This window comes from Nilaparvata lugens, chromosome 8, assembly GCF_014356525.2.
Source record: "Nilaparvata lugens isolate BPH chromosome 8, ASM1435652v1, whole genome shotgun sequence".
Lineage (NCBI taxonomy): Eukaryota > Metazoa > Arthropoda > Insecta > Hemiptera > Delphacidae > Nilaparvata > Nilaparvata lugens.
In genome coordinates, this window is record NC_052511.1 from 14,210,173 (window position 1) to 14,229,388 (window position 19,216).

The following is a 19,216-nucleotide window of genomic DNA, read 5'->3' on the forward strand; positions in this document are numbered from 1 at the left end:
GATTGTTGTGCAGTGGAATAGACTACCCTTTAACAACTTTATTGTGCCCAAAGTTAATTGAGAGTTTGTCAACTTCTTTGATTAGGTACCTACAGAGTTTTTACAGCTTGAATTCTTCAAGTAAGCAAATAAGTACTGTGCGCTCTTCTGCTGTCTCACTCTGTGGAATGTAGTCTACTTGAGCCACACATTGGGTTGTTGCCTCAACCCTCAATTCTCCAAGAAATGTGTAAGTATGGTAGTCTATAGATTTCTCACATTATATGATTCTGTACAATTTTTTCAGAAGGGATCTAGAAACTATGCCTAGAGTTTTTAAGAATAAGAATCGTCCATCTTTCTTCTTCCAATAGTTATACAGTAGAACGTCAATAATCCGGATTAATTGGGACCGGACCCCATCCGGATTATCAAACTATCGGGATTATCGAAATTACGTTAAAAAAACGGTCAGCACGCACTATTCAAGAAACAGAGCTGTTAAAATTGCATATACAGTATTCAATTATTGGTAAATAGAGCATATATTGTACATTAAAAACACGTTTTTCTCCCGTCGCCCGCTCTAAAGTGAGGAGCTTAGCGCCGAGGGCAGAAGGAATGAAAATTTCATTTCTTGCCAGAGACAAATCCGGATTATTCACGGTCCGGATTTTCGACATCCGAATTATCGACGTTCTACTGTAAATGTATAAAAGTACAGTACAAAAATTCACTACCCATTATTGTATAGGCTGGGTGGAAATTCTTGAATTGGCTTCATACTTCTTATACAAAGGATTGATTCACTCTAAACATCCAGCCTGAATCAGACTCTAATTGAGCTAGAATCACAATAGAATCGAGCTCGCATTTCGTGAAAGATGTGCCAGGTGGCCTTGAGGGGATTGCATCCAGCATGCGTTTCAAGCCTGAGTCGAGACTGCATCTCAATCCTGATTCGACCGTGCATCTCGGGCCTGAATCGAGCTCCTAACGCGACTTTGATTTTAGCTCGCAGCACCAGCCTGATTTGAGCCTGCATTTCGAGCTCGAAACTAGCTTGAACGATGTATAAACGGACTCTTGAAATTAACTCATTTCGAGCTAAACGCATGCGGACGAAATCTTGAATCAAGCCCTCACCGTTTGACAAAACGAGCTTGTTTTGATTTCGATTCAAGTTGATTTTGCTGATAGGGTTAGTATACTTAGATTTTCTGGTGCTAAATTACCATATTATCATGTGACCTTTGTTCATGATGGTTTGTAATTGACTGTGTGTTTGTCATTTGTCTGTTGCAAAAAGAAGAGAAAATGTGGTGGAATGGGTTGGATGTGAATTGTCGGCCAAATATTATCATGAATAGAATTAGTTATTGTACCTTTAGAACCTGTTTGATACTTGTTTTTATTTTGTGATGTAGAGTCTACATTTCTGATTTTCACTTGTGAAAATAGTCACATGAAAATAATAGAATAAGTACACATGTTGGCAATACAATAACCAATTTATTGAACAGTCATATATTTCTTAAAGTAGCAGCTTACAATAATTAAAAACCCTACAATAATTTATGAAGAGTGATGAGTAATAATGTTTAGTTCTTGGAATATTGCAAATCTGAAGAAGTGAAGGCTACAAATATTTCAAAGTATTGGTGAGTATATTCATAATACTGTACTTCCTTTAGTAAATAATTATTTTGATGAAACTTGCAGGAATCTCTAAAAATAATTCAATTTTTATTCCATCCCAAATCGTATAATTCAACTCAATTATTGTAGAGCAAACAAAAACCGTATTGTAACTGCGGGATACCGTTTTATTAGGAATACAATAATAATCCACATAATTACCTCTCCAATTAATTCCAAAACCTCACCTGACTTCTCACTACCTACGGTGAGATTCACTTCAACCTGACAGTACTCAGTATTCCTCAGGTATGCATCAAATGGATGCTTCAAATTGAATCAATGCTGATAGTATAGGGTGAATCTGTGTACTTCTGAGAAGGGCGTTCCTTTACAATTTGGTGCTCGTGACTTGTAGTTGACTCTCTCCGCTCGTAGCGCTTGGGTTAAACACTTCTTTGGTAGCATTTTTCAGCGCTTCTTTCTTGTTAACCACAACTTTATTCAGGGCTGTTTTTCATTACTTTCGTAGTGTTTTCCAGATTTTTCTTTGTATCACTTCAGGACACTTTTTTCTTACCCTTGTGGATCGCTTTCTTGACAGCCACTTGTGCCAGGTCATTTTTCGAAGTTTTTTAGTTTCTTGACTTTGATGTCGTCATCAGTGTCATCCCCATCATCAGTCGGTGTCCTGTCTTCCGGTTTTTTAGTAGCTTTCAGTCGTCAATCTTGAAACACAAGAAAATAATAGATCAGTTAACATCAACATTGGGCTATTTGTAATTCAATGTAGGTTTATTACCATTGCAACATATTGTGAATTGAACGTTTTTAAAATGGGTACTTGAATTTCTATTACTTAACGCTTGTAAAAAATTTCTTTGCTTCAGAGCCTTTGATTGGAGGATGTTCAAGCTCCAAAAAAGGCTATAAGAGCAATTAAAGGTATTATAACTACAGAGTCCTGTAGAAATCACTTTATAGAACTAGGCATACTAACCGTTCCCTCTATTTATATCTGTAAGGTAATTATGCATGTTAAACTAAAATAAAATAAAAGCTATGTCTAGAAATGCTTATACGCATAAATACAAGAAATTGAGGAGATTCTGCTTCACTGTATCACAGAACAGCTCTTTTTGAAAAAAAACCAACATATATGAGCCTTAAATTTATTAAAAAGCTCCCAACTAATTTGAAAAATTGTGAAGATGTCCATGTTTTTTAGGAGTTGAAGAGATTATTGATGGTTGGAGTGTTCTATATCACGGCAGAGTTTGTGTGTAGAGAGTTTTGTGTGATTTTCTTCTCCTTTTGGTGTTACCGTATGTGTTATAAATTTTGACAATTCCTATACTCTGATAAGAATCTATTGAAAACAAACAAATTCAACCGCGTTAAATGTCATCGCATTGTCCAATTCAATCACTGCTCTCGATAGATAGATAGATAACGTAATTTAATCGCAGATGAATTTAATAGACGTACGTGCATCCGGGAGATGATGTTTTAATCAATTTCAAATGGATGTATTTATATGGAAATTGACGCGACATCAACAAATCACAAACCAAATTACCCTCAGAATATCCAAGATTGTGGAAATTCATAATAAATGTACACTTTACAATATAAGTCTGACAATTTAATTTTTATCATATTGAAAATGATAGATGTAATTTGATAGGTTTATAATTCATATTGTATAATGACTTACAGAAAATTTGAATTCTAAATTTTGAATAAAAATTTCAACTCTATTAAGTGTAACCTTCTAAACAACATACCTTTTCTGAAAATACTACGAGTGGTCAACATTAGAATAGATCATTAACTGATCTACTGCCAGTTGCAAGCACGTCTATCAAATTTAACTACAGTTAAATGACATAATCAATACCGTCAGTGGCGTATCCAAAGGGGGGATATGGGAAAAATCCCCCCCACCCGAAATAGAACCTAAATTAGCATCTAATGCCATATTTTAATTTCATTGTTCTATGTAAGTCGAGATATATAAGGGATGAGAGTATAGCACTGCAATAGCAATGATAATTATGAGTTTTTTTCTTATAGAGTACAGTAAGTGATTTAGTGCTTACGGACTAGGTAGCAGGGGATAGAGAAACTACAGATATTGCACTTATCGTAGTCGGGGGGACACATGCTTCTAATATTTGAAAAAAGGTTTAATTGGGATATCTATAATATTGAATGCATGTTGAATATACGTTCAAGGCATTGAATATGGTACGTAATAGACTGCCTAGAAAGCTAGCGGAGAAAATAATAGAGAATAGGACATCTTGGTTTAAGAAATGGATACGTTGGGATGAGAAATATGGATGTAGGTTGGCGGGACGAGCAATAGACAGGAATGAATGGAAACGAGAGCTCGAATTGTTGTGTGAGACAATGAAAGAGGAAAATGTTATGTCTAGCTAACAAAGAGCAACTTCTGTGCAATTTCATAGCCTATAAATATATCCTACTGGACAAGGAAAAATGAAGAAACTATCTGAAACTGAACTTTGATAAAAAGACGATGGGCTGCATACTCAAGGCACGTGGCGCGCTGCTAAATTTGAACTTTGGTAGTGGGAGGGAAGAGGCACAATGACAATGCTACATGTGTGATTTGAGAAAGAGAGAGGGCAAAAAGCATTTCCTAGGGGTTTGTCCAGTTCTAGTGGGGGTACGGTAAATGTATCTTGGCATAAACATACTAACAGATTCGGAGATGATAGAATGGTTAAATGGAACAGATTGGAGTATGCTAGCGCGGTATGTGGAAAGGGCAGCTTCTGTTGGAAATGAGTTAATAAGAGAGTTCAATTATTAAAATAATTGGAGCAAGTAGTATTATATTTCAGTTTATTGAGTATATTTATTACTAGTTTTATTACTATTTATTACTTAGTTTATTCAGTATATTTATTAACTTGTGTGTATTTTTCGGTTTCAAGTAAGTTATTATTTTTCTAATATTCACGTCCTCCCTGTCACTAAAAAGGCAATGGGATGATAGGAAAACAGCGGCGAGATATGGTATTAATAGTATGTGGAGAAGCCTAATCCAGAATGAGACAGTTCCCCTTTCAGCCAAGTGGCATGTTTTTAGTGCGGCATGTGAGTCTACAGTGACATATGCAGCGCAAGTGTGGAGCTACTTGCATAGTGACCGAGTAAAAAAAAATCCAAAAATATTTCATTAAAAGATTATTTGGCCTTCCCAAGAATACCCCTGACTATGTGATCTATTTAGAGTGCGGTATGGACCTGATGTGGATCTACACTTTGAGAATTCATATTAATTATATTTAATAAAGTATTCAATATGCCAGAGAGTCGATATCCACGTAGAATAGCATAGGAATTCTTTGTCAGGAAATGCGGTTGGTATAAGGTTTGGCTAAGTCTCTGTCAGCGCTATGATATAACCATAGAATGGTCTGATAGCACAATTCAAGTGGACAGATGGAATTGCATGAATCAAATGCTGCTAGAAGTGAAGCAGAGAACTTGTATTGCATGGAGAGAGCGAGCTGATCAGTCAGTAAATCATAGTATGTACTCTTCTTTACTGGTGGACTTAGGAGATCGCACGTATTTGAAACTCTTACAAGAGGAGTTTCATAAAAATATAATTTTTAGAGCTGGAGCTTCCATTCTGCCGCTAAACTTCAGACCAGATAGGGAGGAGAATAGGCATATATGTTCCTTATGTAACAGTAGAGAGCCTGAGAGATTGGTCCACTTCATGGGTAAGTGTAAAGTACTAGGGGAGATAAGACAGGCGTGGTTTCGTTACACATAAATATGAGTGAGGATATAATAATTAGTTATTTGAATGGTAGACATTGGTATTGCTACAACCTTGATGAGTATCTTAGGGATGCTCTGCGTTATAGGCAATGGTTGGTGAGTAAATTCAACAGCTAAGATTGCATAGTTTTCTTTTAAATACAATACAAATAAATTTTATTTCCATTAATATACAAATAAACAATCTAATCAATAAAATGTACATAATATTCAAAAATACAATAAATGAAATTTACTACAAATATAAATAAATTGCATTTTTTCGGAAATTAACCTACTCAACTATGGGAAACCCATGTTCTAGAGCAGGTGTAGTAGTAATACAATTAAATTTAGAGTGGGGGTGCAAATACATTGGGTAAGTGAGCACACATATTGTTCGAAATTATGTTTTCTATATTATGTCTTCCAGTTTTTAACGGCGCATTGAAATTTTCTTGAGTTTTATATTATCTTGATGTGTACAGGAAGTAAATTGTGTAGTTTTGGTGCTAGGTGGTTGAAGTGTCGTTGGTATGTTGCCTTCCTAGCCACGTTCGTGATAAGTAGGCTTCTATTTCTAGTGTTATGACAGTGATTTCTATTTTGAAAGCTTTCTGGGTTCTTGTGCAGTCTCAAATAATTTCTAGGGAGTAGAGTTGTCTTGCGTCCATCACACCAAACTCATTGTAGAGCTGGTCTGATGGATAATGAGGTGGCTTATATACGAAGAAATTACTTTTAATTTAGGTACTTGAAACTTAATTTTCTTGTCAGTTGAATGGTCAAACTAGATTAAATTATGTTCTTCCACTCGTCAGCTTGCTAATGTTTGATTTGAACAAGAAATTGCATTATAATTATTATTTTTTTATGTGAAACATACTATTTTGCTATGAAACAATATCTAAATCAACAAATTTTTCTTAGTGTACATGACAATAATATTTATCCCTATTAGTGAAATAGTATTAATGTAGTATTGATGTGTTCAAATTGACCATGACAGAATATGGGAATAAACAGTAGTTAAGAAAGATAAGAAAAAATCGAGAATTTCTTTCGGCTAGACGAATCAGTGTTGTAGAACGTTTCATTTCTGGTGATGAGATAAGAATCGATGCAGCGATACTGTTATAGTTTGGTTATCTAAGTTGTGAAAAATACCGTATGCCTAAATCTGGTCTGTGTTGAGAATAGAATTGAAGAATGAAATTGATTAGCAAGACGAAGGTCAAAACTCAGATAAGGTAGTTATTGAAAGTGTATTATAGAGTAAACAACTCGACTGACAGCTTCTGCCAAGTCTATGATGATTTTTGTAAAATAAAGTTTTTGATATTGTACTTATTCTTATGAAATACATTGTGAAATGCTTTTGTGCATTATTATGTATTTGCTTTGTTCAAATAAATCATCTATCTATCTATCTATCTATCTATCTATCTATCTATCCAGTGTTTGTCAGTTTGGTGAAAGAGTAAGCATTCCTGACGGAGGTACCGGGTTCGATTCCCAGACTGGCAAATAATTTTTGGATAGTAGCTCTCATCGACTTTCCATCTAGCTGTTAACCCTGTTGTCAATATTTGCAGTAGCAGACGCCTCCGGGGTGATTTAGAGCATTTAATTTGGATTTTGGTTTAATGAGAATTATTCATTAATTACCATTAGAATAAATGCAATTTCTCATTAATTTCCATCTATGGAATGATTTTTATTATTATTAGCGTATGGCATATATGGACGCACACAAATACATAGGTAGTCAAAGAAAAGTCTGGTCATGAGACCGTTGTCAGGTTAATAAAATATTGTAAATATATATTGAATTTTGATGTCGAGCTTGTCAATGTAGTGTAAGGATTGTGAAAAAGCCGAGATAAAATCATTTAAATCACCTTGGTAGGCACGAATATTACAATTTTCTGATATTACAATTTGTTGAATGATAATAGCAACTGACCTGAAACTCATAGTCGACTCCGGCCCTGGAGGTTAGCTTCCTGTGCAATCTGGCCACAGAACTCCTTGTTTTCTTGGCAAAAGCCTCGAGATCATTGACTGGCTTCTCCTTATTCCTTCTGTCTTCTTTTCGTCTCATATCGGCCGCAAACGTCGGGCTTCCATTCACCCAGGGCTTGCCACTTCTGTTAAATTTGATCGGCTTCTGTCCGTCGGGGGCGATGTACTTAGCTATGGAAAAAAGATAATATTTATGAGAAAATCAACAACGATTAAAACGAATTCTAATTTATGAGGGGCTCATTTACATTTCATAAATATTGAATATTAGTTGAAAAAATCAGCAAATATAGGTACATCAGTTTCCGATTTTTGTTTTAGTTGCTGTATTTGTTTCATAATAAAAGCTTCTCTTTTATAATTGAAAAAATAGTAAATAATGTAATACATTTGAATTAATTAATTAAATTTATGAATAAATAAATCATATTTGGAATTAATAATCATAAGTCGAAGCTTTAAAGAAAAACTAAATGAAATGAGAGTTACAGTATGAATGTGAAGGGACATCAAGGGTACAAACACACTGAAGGCGGAGCGGAGTGTGGCATTGAGGAGCGTCGTGAACAATATCATGTTAAGTAATAAGACGCATCACACTGGAAGCGTCTATTCACGGAGCGTAGCGTCACAGTGCGAGTGCCAGTCTGGTCTACTCTTGTTCTCTTCTACTCTACTCTTCTAGGCGCTTGACGCTTCCTGCGTGTATCATGAACGCTCTGACCACGCCACGCCACGCTCCGCTCCGCCTTCAGTGTCTTTGTACCCTAACAGAGATCTATTCCAAGTCAAACCTAATAGGCCCATCTTCATTGGAATAGGATATTCAGTAAAAGTGGGTTCCCCTACAACCTGTCTTGTGCTATGAAGAGAAATATTTTATTTTTTTATAACTATTTATTTCGCCAAAATACAAGATACATAGACACAAGTAAATTATAATAAATTTTAATATTTTGGTACAGCCAAAATGATCAAAGTAGGCCTATTGAGTCCCGTGTCACTTCTTACGGAGGCCGGACTATATTATTATTGTAACCATTTTTTCTAAATAAATGAGTGGTTTAACAGTTAAAAGTCAAGTATGGATATCTACCAGAACATAATTTTCACCAAGGGCCGGTTTCCGAGCTTGGGATGTAGCTAAGCTCTTGACTTTTAATAGCTGCAGTCAGAAAATTGGCTTTCTGAAACGGGGCGTAGTAATTAATTTTATGATATTTATTATCTCATTTCTATAATTGGAAAAGTTTTTCCTTGATGTAATGAAATATTCCTAAATAATTCAAAATAGCTGAAACTACGCTATTTTCTCTTTATTTTATTTTGTGTTCAATTTTCTAGTTTTCGAAATTAAATTTTAACGTGGACTAAACGTGGCCCCGTTTCGGAAATCCAATTTTCTAACTACAGCTGTTTAAAGTCTAGAACTTAGCTAAATCCCGAGCTCAGAAACCGGCCCTGAAACACAACGTTAGATGCAAAATCGATGAACGTTACTTGAGAAAATTATTTGAACAAGCGGGAATCGAACCCGGCTTCACCTGATTTGCACTTGGACATTACACCAAAGCGTTCATTTTTTACTAAATCCCCGATTTGTAATCAATTTCTGCTCTCCAGGGCCCGGTTGCATGACATATTACAAACTAATAATACCAGTAGCCAGCTGATTGTTGGATTTAAAAAGTATTTAAATATATTGTTAGTATTTTAACATGCAATGAGACAATGGACAGAAAATAGTACTATTGGTTTGTACAGCAGTGTTCACTCAATATTGCAGTCAGCGAATGTGTGATCACTCATGAAAAACAATGTTATTCTCTTTCTAAAATAATGAAAAAGCAGGTCTCAAGCCAAATCGGTCAGCTTATCAAGATGAAAATAAATATACTATCATGAAATTACAATTATATTTAATTGTTATGTATATACACGATAATATTATCAAAGAATATTTTCACTTACTTTTGAGAAGACAATCGTACATAAGATAGTTGTTCATGGCATCGGCCGCTACTTGCGCCACATCGTTGTCATCGAATTCAACAAACGCGCATCCTTTCGCGTTCCCAGTCTGAAAACGAGTGCAATCATTTTCAAATAAATTATCTTTGAATAGAGTTATCATGTTATCATTATGATACTCATCTAAGAAGACTACCAAGTTTTGAAGCAACTGAAGCTTATACGATTACAAATTAAAAAACTTGTCCTAGAAACATAAGGTATTATGAGAATATTTGTTTTCTTTTTCGAGTTGATGGCAGTAACGTATTTATGAAAGTCACAAGACAATATTCTATAAAAATGCTTAAAATACATCTTATGAAGATTCACTTGATTCGAGTAAAATCTGGGAGTAATTTCAATTCAACTGTAGAGAATTGTTCTTTATAACAGATATATTGAATTTCATCGTTCAACTATTATTGAAAGAGCTGAAAAAACAATGGGATATTGGTGAGAGCGAAAAAAAAGGATTTGGTGGTTAAGAAAAGCACTGTCGATTATATAATCAAGTTTCACATGAGTTTAACAATTTTTATAATAATTAACAGAATACAATATTTATTTTAACAGGAATATTGAAGATAAGCAATAGATGAATCGAAAGATTACCATGTTGTGAATCAAGGTAGGAAAAATATTGAAGCGAATATTGTAGTAGGTATCGTAGTTTATAAACTTCAATTTGCTGGGAGTACAATAGGTGAAAAAGTATTCTTAAATTCTTTAGTGAATAAATATAACAAAATTTATATTTGTTGAATTTACTATACCTTATTGCTGCGTGGGACCTTGACAGCTGTAACGACACCAAATTGAGAGAAGTATTTGAAAAGTTCTTCCTCATAGAATCCGTGTGGAATGTGATTGATGTGTACAACTCCTCGATTTTTGACTAACTGTTTCAGTTCTCTCTTCTTGTGCAACTGTGGAAGAAAATGATAAAATGAAAACGAGAGGTTTGGTACTGAGGCAGTGCCGAAGATAAAATAAAAAAAAAAACATTGATACTATTCAAGCAATAAACATTGCTTAATAAGTTAATCAAAATAAGTAATTAATTAGGAGTTTAAACATACAAAACATGGAAAAATCTATAAACTCTTTCAAGACATCAATAAAAGGAAAAAAAATACAATATTGCCGGAAAAAATTTATAGAAGTACGATAAAATTTTCAAGTTTTGTGCGTCAAAGATTTCAAGAGGCGTTTTACTATGGTAACATTTACTTTAAACTGTAAGCATTGTTTGAAAGTGAGGCATTGCTATTATTGACAAGGAATGGTAAAGACAGGTTAGTCTCACAATAGTTTCATAAAAAGCTTGCAGATTTTGTAGAAAAATGTATGGTGTCAATAAGCGCAGATAGCTTCGTTTAAAGACTTGAGAGCACTATACAAGATATAAATTACAATATAAGAGAAAAAGAGAATAATTTTGTCTAATATGAAATAAATATTAGACCAATAGTCTTACGACTAATTTAGTTAAACGAAATAACTCATAACGCAGCTACGAAATTGGTTGCTTTCAAAGCCACTGATCGGTGAGTGAACGTGGCTCTGAACGAAGCACTGTTTGGTCGTTGAACGATGCATAGACTCACATGCAGCGCTAGTATACTTGGAATTGAAATCGGCTATTGAGGGGACAACCTGGAAGATTATTACATACTGGAGATCTTGAAGATTTTTGTAACACTTAAAAACTTACATTTAAACGAGAATTTTCGGGGGCTGGGCCCCCCTTTGTCAATCAACCAGGCACTTTACTTCCTGGTTGATTGACAAAGGGGGCCCAGCCACCGAAAATTCTCGTTTAAATGTAAGTTTTTAATCTATCCGTGTCGTGTGTATCCTGTTTATATTTTTATTACAAAACTTCAAAGTGTTTTCTGTTAAGTGCTATATATATTATAATATCTCGCGCTAAAATACCTCAATGGTAGGATTCAATTTCAAAGTAAGAGCTAGCTTTGGGAAGGCATAGGCATTGTGGGTTTATTCCTCTTAAAGGTCTTTGGTCTAACTGATAAGAAAAAAATACGTCGTTTCCGGTTCGTTCACTGATCAGCTCATCATACTTTTCTACCGATGGAAAAGGAAGTAGATTAGCTGAACGTAAACAGACATGGCTGAATACGAGGTTGTTTACAAATAATGGAGTACATTATTATTTATTTGGGAGCAGAGAAATGCATGATTACATAAATTTAATAACATTTAAAAAATAATTTATTTATTTATACAATATGACAATTTCCAAATATCTTACAAAGCATTCAAAACAACTTCAATCACTTGTTGGTTTTCCATTTTAATTGATTATACAATTGAATAGGTTAGGTCCTAGTTTTGTTTACAAAAAATATAAGCAGTAGAGGAAACATCTACCAGTCATGACTCATGAGCAACCGTTTAGCCACAGAATACATACAGAATGGAAGGTATCAATCTAACCAAGACTTGAGTGCACAAAGACCACGACACGTCGTGACCGCATCATCTTGTTAGAAATTAAAATTACTGCTATAATATTATTACAATGCTTCCTTTTTTCAAGATTGCGGATTTTGGCATCAGGTACTAGCCGAGTTTCCATTCTGTGATCAGGTTTTTTACTGAACGAAAAAGAAACACGATGAAATTAATCAGTGGCTTTGAACGCAACCATTGAAACACTTACAAATAGATCATCATCGTAATCTTCTTATCTTACAACGATTAGGCTCTTTTGGTCTGTACCGGCATCCATTTCTTTCTTGGTCTTCCTATGCCTCACTTTCCTTCGGGTTTGTACTCCCATGCTAATATTGGGAGCCCATTGGATGGCATTCTGAATAAATGAGTGGAACAATTTTTCCGATATTTCTTCAGAATATCCAATAGCGGTTCTACATTCAGTTCAGTTCTTAAGGTGCGTGCAGATTTACGCGCCGCGAACATGAGCAATCAGCTGATGCCAAAAACACTGTTTTTGACAACATTCTCTCCATTTTAAGCTTTTTATATAGCTGTATCTTACCGGTTCTGTAAAAATACAGATATAGACAGCTGATTAAAAGTGAATTACTCATGTTCGCGGCGCGTATATCTGTACGCTCCTTTAAGTAGACATTTCTTATTTTATCCGTCTAGTAGAAACCTTGACCGCTCGTAAAAATTTTGTAGAAAGACATACATTCTTATCAATAGGCATTTATGCTATTTAACCCTCAACTACACGCTAGGTGCCTCCTAATGATATTGAACGCGCGCTATATGTAAATTGTGTGTTTTCAAACCTTTCTTCATAAAATTTGAGCTGTATATAGGTGATGAAAATGAGAAAAACTTCTTTGATATGATACCCTTATTTATTAACAATAGTTGACCGAGCGAAGTGAGGTCTAAGATTCAAGTCGACGGTTTGGCATTTCTCTTAATGTTTGAATGTTTATATGTTGAAATTTGACAGGTATGCTTTTTTAATTGCGCGTCGACGTCTATACAAGGCTTTTGGAAATTTTGCATTTCAAGGATAATATAAAAGGGAAAAGGAGCCTCCTTCATACGCCAATATTTGAGTAAAAATCTGGTGCACTCACACAACTTTCCTTGCCGTTATGAAAATTGATCACCTGACGCTAGTGTTCACGCGCATCTCAAGTCTACTCATAGACAAATATCTGAACCAGCTGGTGATAGGACAATAACGCTGGAGACATACGAGGTGTGCTATCTCTTCATAGTGAATCATTCAATAGAATCAACAGTTGCCAACAGTTTGCAATTGGATAATCACATTTTCTCGAATTTCGAGTTTATTTTCATTTTTAGGTGGAAATGTTACTGAACATTAATTGTAGAGATTTTCATGCTCAATCTTTTCCACTTGAAATTGTTTGTTTTAATTGCATCTGAAGCCTGATAATTGGGAATCTAAAATCAAACTTTGCATAGATGGGGCGGAGCTCCTGAAATTTTCACAGATATGAGACTTGTGGCAGTTGATAGAGCTTATCAATGACTATTTAAGTTATAAATTTGATCAAAATCGTTGGAGCCGTTTTCGAGGAAATCGCGAAAAACCCTGTTTTTGACAACATTTTCTCCATTTTAGCCGCCATCTTGAATCGCATTTGATCGAGATTGTTCCTGTCGGATACTTATAGCGTAAGGACTTTAAGTACCAAATTTCAAGTCATTCCGTTAATTGGGAGATGAGATATCGTGTACACAGACGCACACACACACACACACACACACACACACACACAGACCATACCCAAAAACCACTTTTTGGACTCAGGGGACATTGAAACGTATAGAAATTTTGAAATTGGGGTACCTTAATTTTTACTTTTTAATTTTTACCATAGGTAAGGAAAGTATTGCTTTCCAAAAAAAATTACCTCAATTTCTAAATTTCTATACGTTTCAAGGTCCCCTGAGTCCAAAAAAGTGGTTTTTGGGTATTGGTCTGTGTGTGTGTGTGTGTGTGTATGTATGTGTGATTGTACACGATATCTCATCTCCCAATTAACGAAATGACTTGAAATTTGGAACGTAAGGTCCTTACAATATAAGGATCCGACACGAACAATTTCGATCAAATGCGATTCAAGATGGCGGCTAAAATGTTAACAAAAACAGGGTTTTTCGCGATTTTCTCGAAAAACGGCTCCAACGATTTTGATTAAAATTATACCTGAAATAGTCATCGATAAGCTCTATCAACTGCCACAAGTCCCATATCTGTAGAAATGTCAGGAGCTCCGCCCCATCTATGCAAAGTTTGATTTTAGATTCTCAATTATTAGGCTTCAGATTCAATTTGAACAAAAAATATTCGAGTGGAAAAGATTGAGCATGAGAATCTCTACAATTAATGTTTAGTAACATTTTCACCTAAAATTAAAAATAAGCTCGAAATTCGAGAAAATTTGATTATCCAATTGCAAACTGTTGATTCTATTAAATGATTCACTATGAAGAGATAGCAGACCAGTGTGTCTCCAGCGTTATTGCTTTGTCACCAGCTGGCTCAAATCTTTGAATAGTAGACTTGAGATGCGCGTGTATACTAGAGTCAGGTGATCAATTTTCAAAATGGCAAGGAAAGTTGTGTGAGTGCGCCACACCAGATTTTTTTCGGGAAGCAATACTTTCCTTACCTATGGTAATAGGGCAAGGAAAGTAAAAATCAGACTATAGAATTATTCATCATAAATCAGCTGACAAGTGATTACACAGATTTGTGGAGAAACTACTCTATTGCTGTATTTCCATAAGATCTATAGTTTCAATCAGGTACTTGTGGATGAGAATACTGCGTGAGGTCTACTGTTCACAGAACTACTAGTCATAAATCAGCTGACATGTGATTACACAGATGTGTGGAGAAGCCAGTCTATTGCTGTATTTCCATAAGGTCTATACAGTAGTTTCAATCAGGTACTTGTGGATGAGAATACTGCGTGAGGTCTACTGTTCACAGAACTACTAGTTATTCAAATAGAAATTGAGAGAATTGTATATTCTACCATCTAATTGTTGATTTAGCGAAGAAAACAAGCTTCTATGAAAATACAAAATAATAATAATAATATATAAGGAAAAGTGGTTATCAACTTTAGCAATAAAAAAACAAAATAAAAATGATAAAAAGAAAAAATTATCGAGTGCAATATTGTGAAGTTGATTTATCTTAAAAATGAGGTCTTCTGACTTCAACAGTCAGCTGCACACTGAAGAAACGCTCCCACACTCCTACCAACCCTCATCTACTACAGAAAGGTATGATGAACGAAAACGTGGCAGCATTGAAAAATGGCAGCCTTTGCAGCCACCTTAAAAGTACAAATATGCAGAAGTGCGGTATGCTATGCTGCTTAGCGTGTAATTGAGGGTTAATCTAAGTAGGTGGCCATATATCCTAGATGACACTTACACTTAATTCAAGTGCTAAAAACAACTCAAAGTAGTTAAGTAGCTAATAAATTGATTCTTCTCCTTTTGATCTGGAGTCACCATATTAAAATACGTTTCTATAATATTATATTGTAGCTGGAACTGCTTCGATATTTGCTATAACACAGTAGGTACTTCAAGAGCCGGTTTCCAAGCTCGAGATCTATAGGCCTAAGTTCTGGACTTACAGAGTCCAGGACTTAGATGAGCCCTTGGGTCTAAATCGACTTTCTGAGTCACGATTTTATCTTATAACTCCGGGGTCTATTAATGTCTCGACTTATTTGAGTCCAGGACTTTAACGCAGTAAACACGAGGGAAATTCACAATAGTTTGCTGTTGTATTTTTGGAATTATAGCAAAATGAAAACAGCTGATTGCAGCAGGATAATTCAAATGAGCATGCTCTCCAAAATATCTTGTAAAAATGAAAATACGTTTCAATTTCTTTGTAGGCCTATTCAAAGCAAAACCCAACTTTTTGAAATATGAATGAATAAACATTTCATTTTACGTTATGCTATTATTGATCATTAATCCTAACCATTGATTTTGGAATAAAAATCTCATTAGACTATTGAGTTTAAAAACGTATTTGTTTCGAAAAAATGGAATAATAATTTATTATTGTTATATTATTAATATGTTGAATATGACATTGATTAATAAAATTCAGATTGGAGTATACATTCCAAGGCAAATCTTAGTATTATTTTTCTTAAACATTTTTTGGTTATGTCACAGACATGAAATAAGGTTAGTTTTTTACGCATAATTCTAATACAATTTTATTCCAAAATAAACTTGCAAACTATAAATTATGAAATTAGATGGACTAATCCAAATAATTTAGGTATTCCATGACATTTATTTGACTTTTTATTTACTCCAAAACAATAACTGAATTGTGTTTGCTCAGTTAAGTCTAGAATTTAAATTTAAACCCTACCCCAGTCGAGGGTTTAAAATCACGCTGTTTTGAGTCCTGGACTTAACGATTTTTGATGCATCCTTGACTCGGAAAGAGGCGAGAATCTAATTCAAGTCCTGGACTTAGGAAGCACTTAACTCAGAAAGCGAAATTATAAACACCAGGGTCTAACGTGATCTCTAAACTCCAGAGTCTATCAAGTCCTCGACTACGTTAACGCTTTGACTCGGAGAGCCAATTTTCTGACTCCAGAGTTTAAAGCCAGATGAAGTCTATAACTTAACTAACTTGGAAACCGGCCCTTAAAGATGAGTGACCTTAAAAATAGTCATGGTAGGAACTGGATGAGCAGTCATTGCATGCTTTAATTTAACTTACTTCAATTTCTGTATCGATGCTATTAGACTTAAATACCTAATAACTAAGTGAGCTAGCCAAAAAATTAATAACTCAGACTTGAATCTGTAAATAACTAAAAATGAAAGAAATATACTGAAACTTGATAGGTCATCAATATTTCAAGTGTTGATCAATGATCACCAGTGCAGACAAAGTAAAAATGTACCCACTATAGTAAGAATTTTTGCATAATTAAAACCTGGCTTGATATTATAAAATAAAGTAATTTAATAAAGAAAAAAAAAGAAGAAAATTATACATCAGCAGCCGTGCTACTTCATGTTGCGTGTTTACTACTCACCAAGCAAAATTTCTTCTTTTTAAATAGTTTATCCTTCACTTTACTATTCACTTTTGTCTTCACTATACTAGGGAGAGATACTTGCTTCTTCATTTTAAACTGAAATTGATAATATTTAATGTTTATGAAGAAAAGATAATGATAAATATACACAAGCACGTGAAAGACGTTAGTGAGCCTTTAAAAATAAAAAGGAAATGCATTATAGGAAACTGCCTCTGAAATTATGTTTTTATTTACTTCATGAGCGTCGATGGCATTGGTGGATATTTTTGTGTATTTATTTGATATGAGTGATCAAATTTTCATAAAAACGTATTAAGAGAAGTTGCAGATGTATCAATTTTTGTGAGTTTGTTGATTTTATATATATTTTTTCAAATGAGACCATTTCAGGGAGTTTTGTATGGCCAGTACAGAGATAGAGAAAAAATCCAATATTTGAATTGCCCGAATATTGCTAGACAAAAAATGACTTATGCGAAAAATGTACTCTAACAAAAATATTAGTGGATGAATAATATTAATTATTATCAGTGTTTTTGCTGCTTGTTGAATTGAATCAAACTCACTTCAGACCTAGATATTAATATTGATTGGAGAGTTGACACTTTAAAACCCCAACAAACACCTCAATCTTATAAGCTCAACCTACAACCTAATTTTCAGTCTTTTAGTTGAGAAGAATGTCAACCTCAACATTTCCAATATTGCTACATTACAGTAGGGCTTCTTATAGTCTAGTCAATATAGACATAGAAAAGGGGGTGTGCATGCAATTTATATAGCAGTTCTGATTCTCTAATATATTATTTGGGTACAGGAGAGAAGTCCAGAACCAATTTCTTCATGCAAAATTCCCTTGTGCTAGATACAGAATGGCTCAAAAATCTCGTATTTTTGGCACATTTTCCAGTCTTCAGCTATTTCTGCCAAATCTCGTAATCGGACAGAAAAAATTGCTATCGCTTTTTTTAGATCATGAAATTCTGAATAGATTGAGATCATTCGGAACTCTCTATCTTCAATGAGTACCATACTGAGTTATGATTTTTCAAAAATGAGTGAAATTTGAGGGAAAATCAATTTTGATTAATTTTAGTTTTTGATCAACAATATCTTCCGATTTTTAACATTTAGATGTATAGGTAATTCAAAATCCCTCTGGGCGTATTTTTGTGCTCTACAATCTGAGATCAGGGAGAGCGCTCTATCTCAAATAGATTTCCAGGTACAACTGACAACAATATGCTCTTTGTATTGTGAAAAACACGTACCAACATCACCAAGTACATTGCTCTCACATTGATATTTTGCACAATGACATAAGTTCATGAGATCATGTTCTATGAGAATCACCCGCTAGATGCACTTCATTCCAGAGGAGATGCACACTTAAGGATCAAAATTTCAAACACTCATAACTTTTGACACAATGCTCAGATTTCATCGTACTACACTTCATTCTTCTCGGCTTGTCAAGGCGGTCCAAAATAATGCATCATAAGTCAAATTCGGTCCAAAAATGAAATATTTATTGTTGAGTGAACTTAAGCCCATATTCCAATACACAAAAAATGGCCGATTTCTATATTCAAAGCTATGTATCTCTGTAACCCCTTATTATAAAAATCATTACTTGATTATGAAATGTGCAATCGCATTTTTTCTTTCATCTGCTGTAAACGATTCATGAAAAAATATGTTTGTAAAATGAGATTTGATTGTTGAAAAAAATCCGGTAATTGTAGATATTCTTAGTATTTAGTAGTATTTATTTAAATAAGTCCATAAAAGGGATCACTAAAGTGAAGCCCACTGGGACACGTCAAAAATGTAAAAAAAACAACTGCTCAGAGGCAGAAATCAAATACGAAAATAGGCACTCACCACACTGCTCTCCAACATACAGAACTCACGGAGTGAGTACAGAGGGTGATCCATCAGCAGGCTCCTCAGAGCCCCTCGAAACCGCACCGCAGGCAGATCCCTGGCCAACAGAGGCAGCCTATTATAGAGGCTGATAGACATATGAGCCAGACCAGTCCGAGTTCTGCTCAGCCTCTGGTAGGGTAAATCCAGCCTGAGTCTACCCCTAGTCTCATATGGGTGGAAGCTCTGTCGGGTCACGAGCAACCCCACGTTCGCATGTGTTCTGCAAAGGGTATGGAGAA

At 34.7% G+C, this 19,216-nt stretch overlaps 1 protein-coding gene across 1 annotated transcript; it reads right to left on the bottom strand.

The window, feature by feature from the left end:
• Nucleotides 1-1,471: 1,471 nt before the first annotated feature.
• Nucleotides 1,472-17,836, bottom strand: LOC111055070 (MKI67 FHA domain-interacting nucleolar phosphoprotein-like). Its single transcript, XM_039434014.1, has 5 exons — nucleotides 17,043-17,836; nucleotides 10,233-10,385; nucleotides 9,418-9,526; nucleotides 7,388-7,617; nucleotides 1,472-2,345 (listed from the first exon to the last, which is right to left on the bottom strand). The coding sequence occupies exons 1-5, from the start codon at nucleotides 17,133-17,135 to the stop codon at nucleotides 2,334-2,336; spliced, it is 597 nt and encodes a 198-aa protein (XP_039289948.1). The 5' UTR covers nucleotides 17,136-17,836; the 3' UTR covers nucleotides 1,472-2,333.
• Between the last annotated feature and the right edge of the window lie 1,380 nt (nucleotides 17,837-19,216).

Bases quoted from the DNA above. Each gene is read 5' to 3' on its own strand.
- LOC111055070 (XM_039434014.1), bottom strand. From the start codon at position 17,135: ATGAAGAAGCAAGTATCTCTCCCTAGTATAGTGAAGACAAAAGTGAAT. The intron at 10,386-17,042 runs GTGAGTAGTAAA...TTTCTTCCACAG, and splicing joins AAAAGAAGAAATTTTGCTTG to TTGCACAAGAAGAGAGAACT. The intron at 7,618-9,417 runs GTAAGTGAAAAT...TTTTTTCCATAG, and splicing joins GTACGATTGTCTTCTCAAAA to CTAAGTACATCGCCCCCGAC.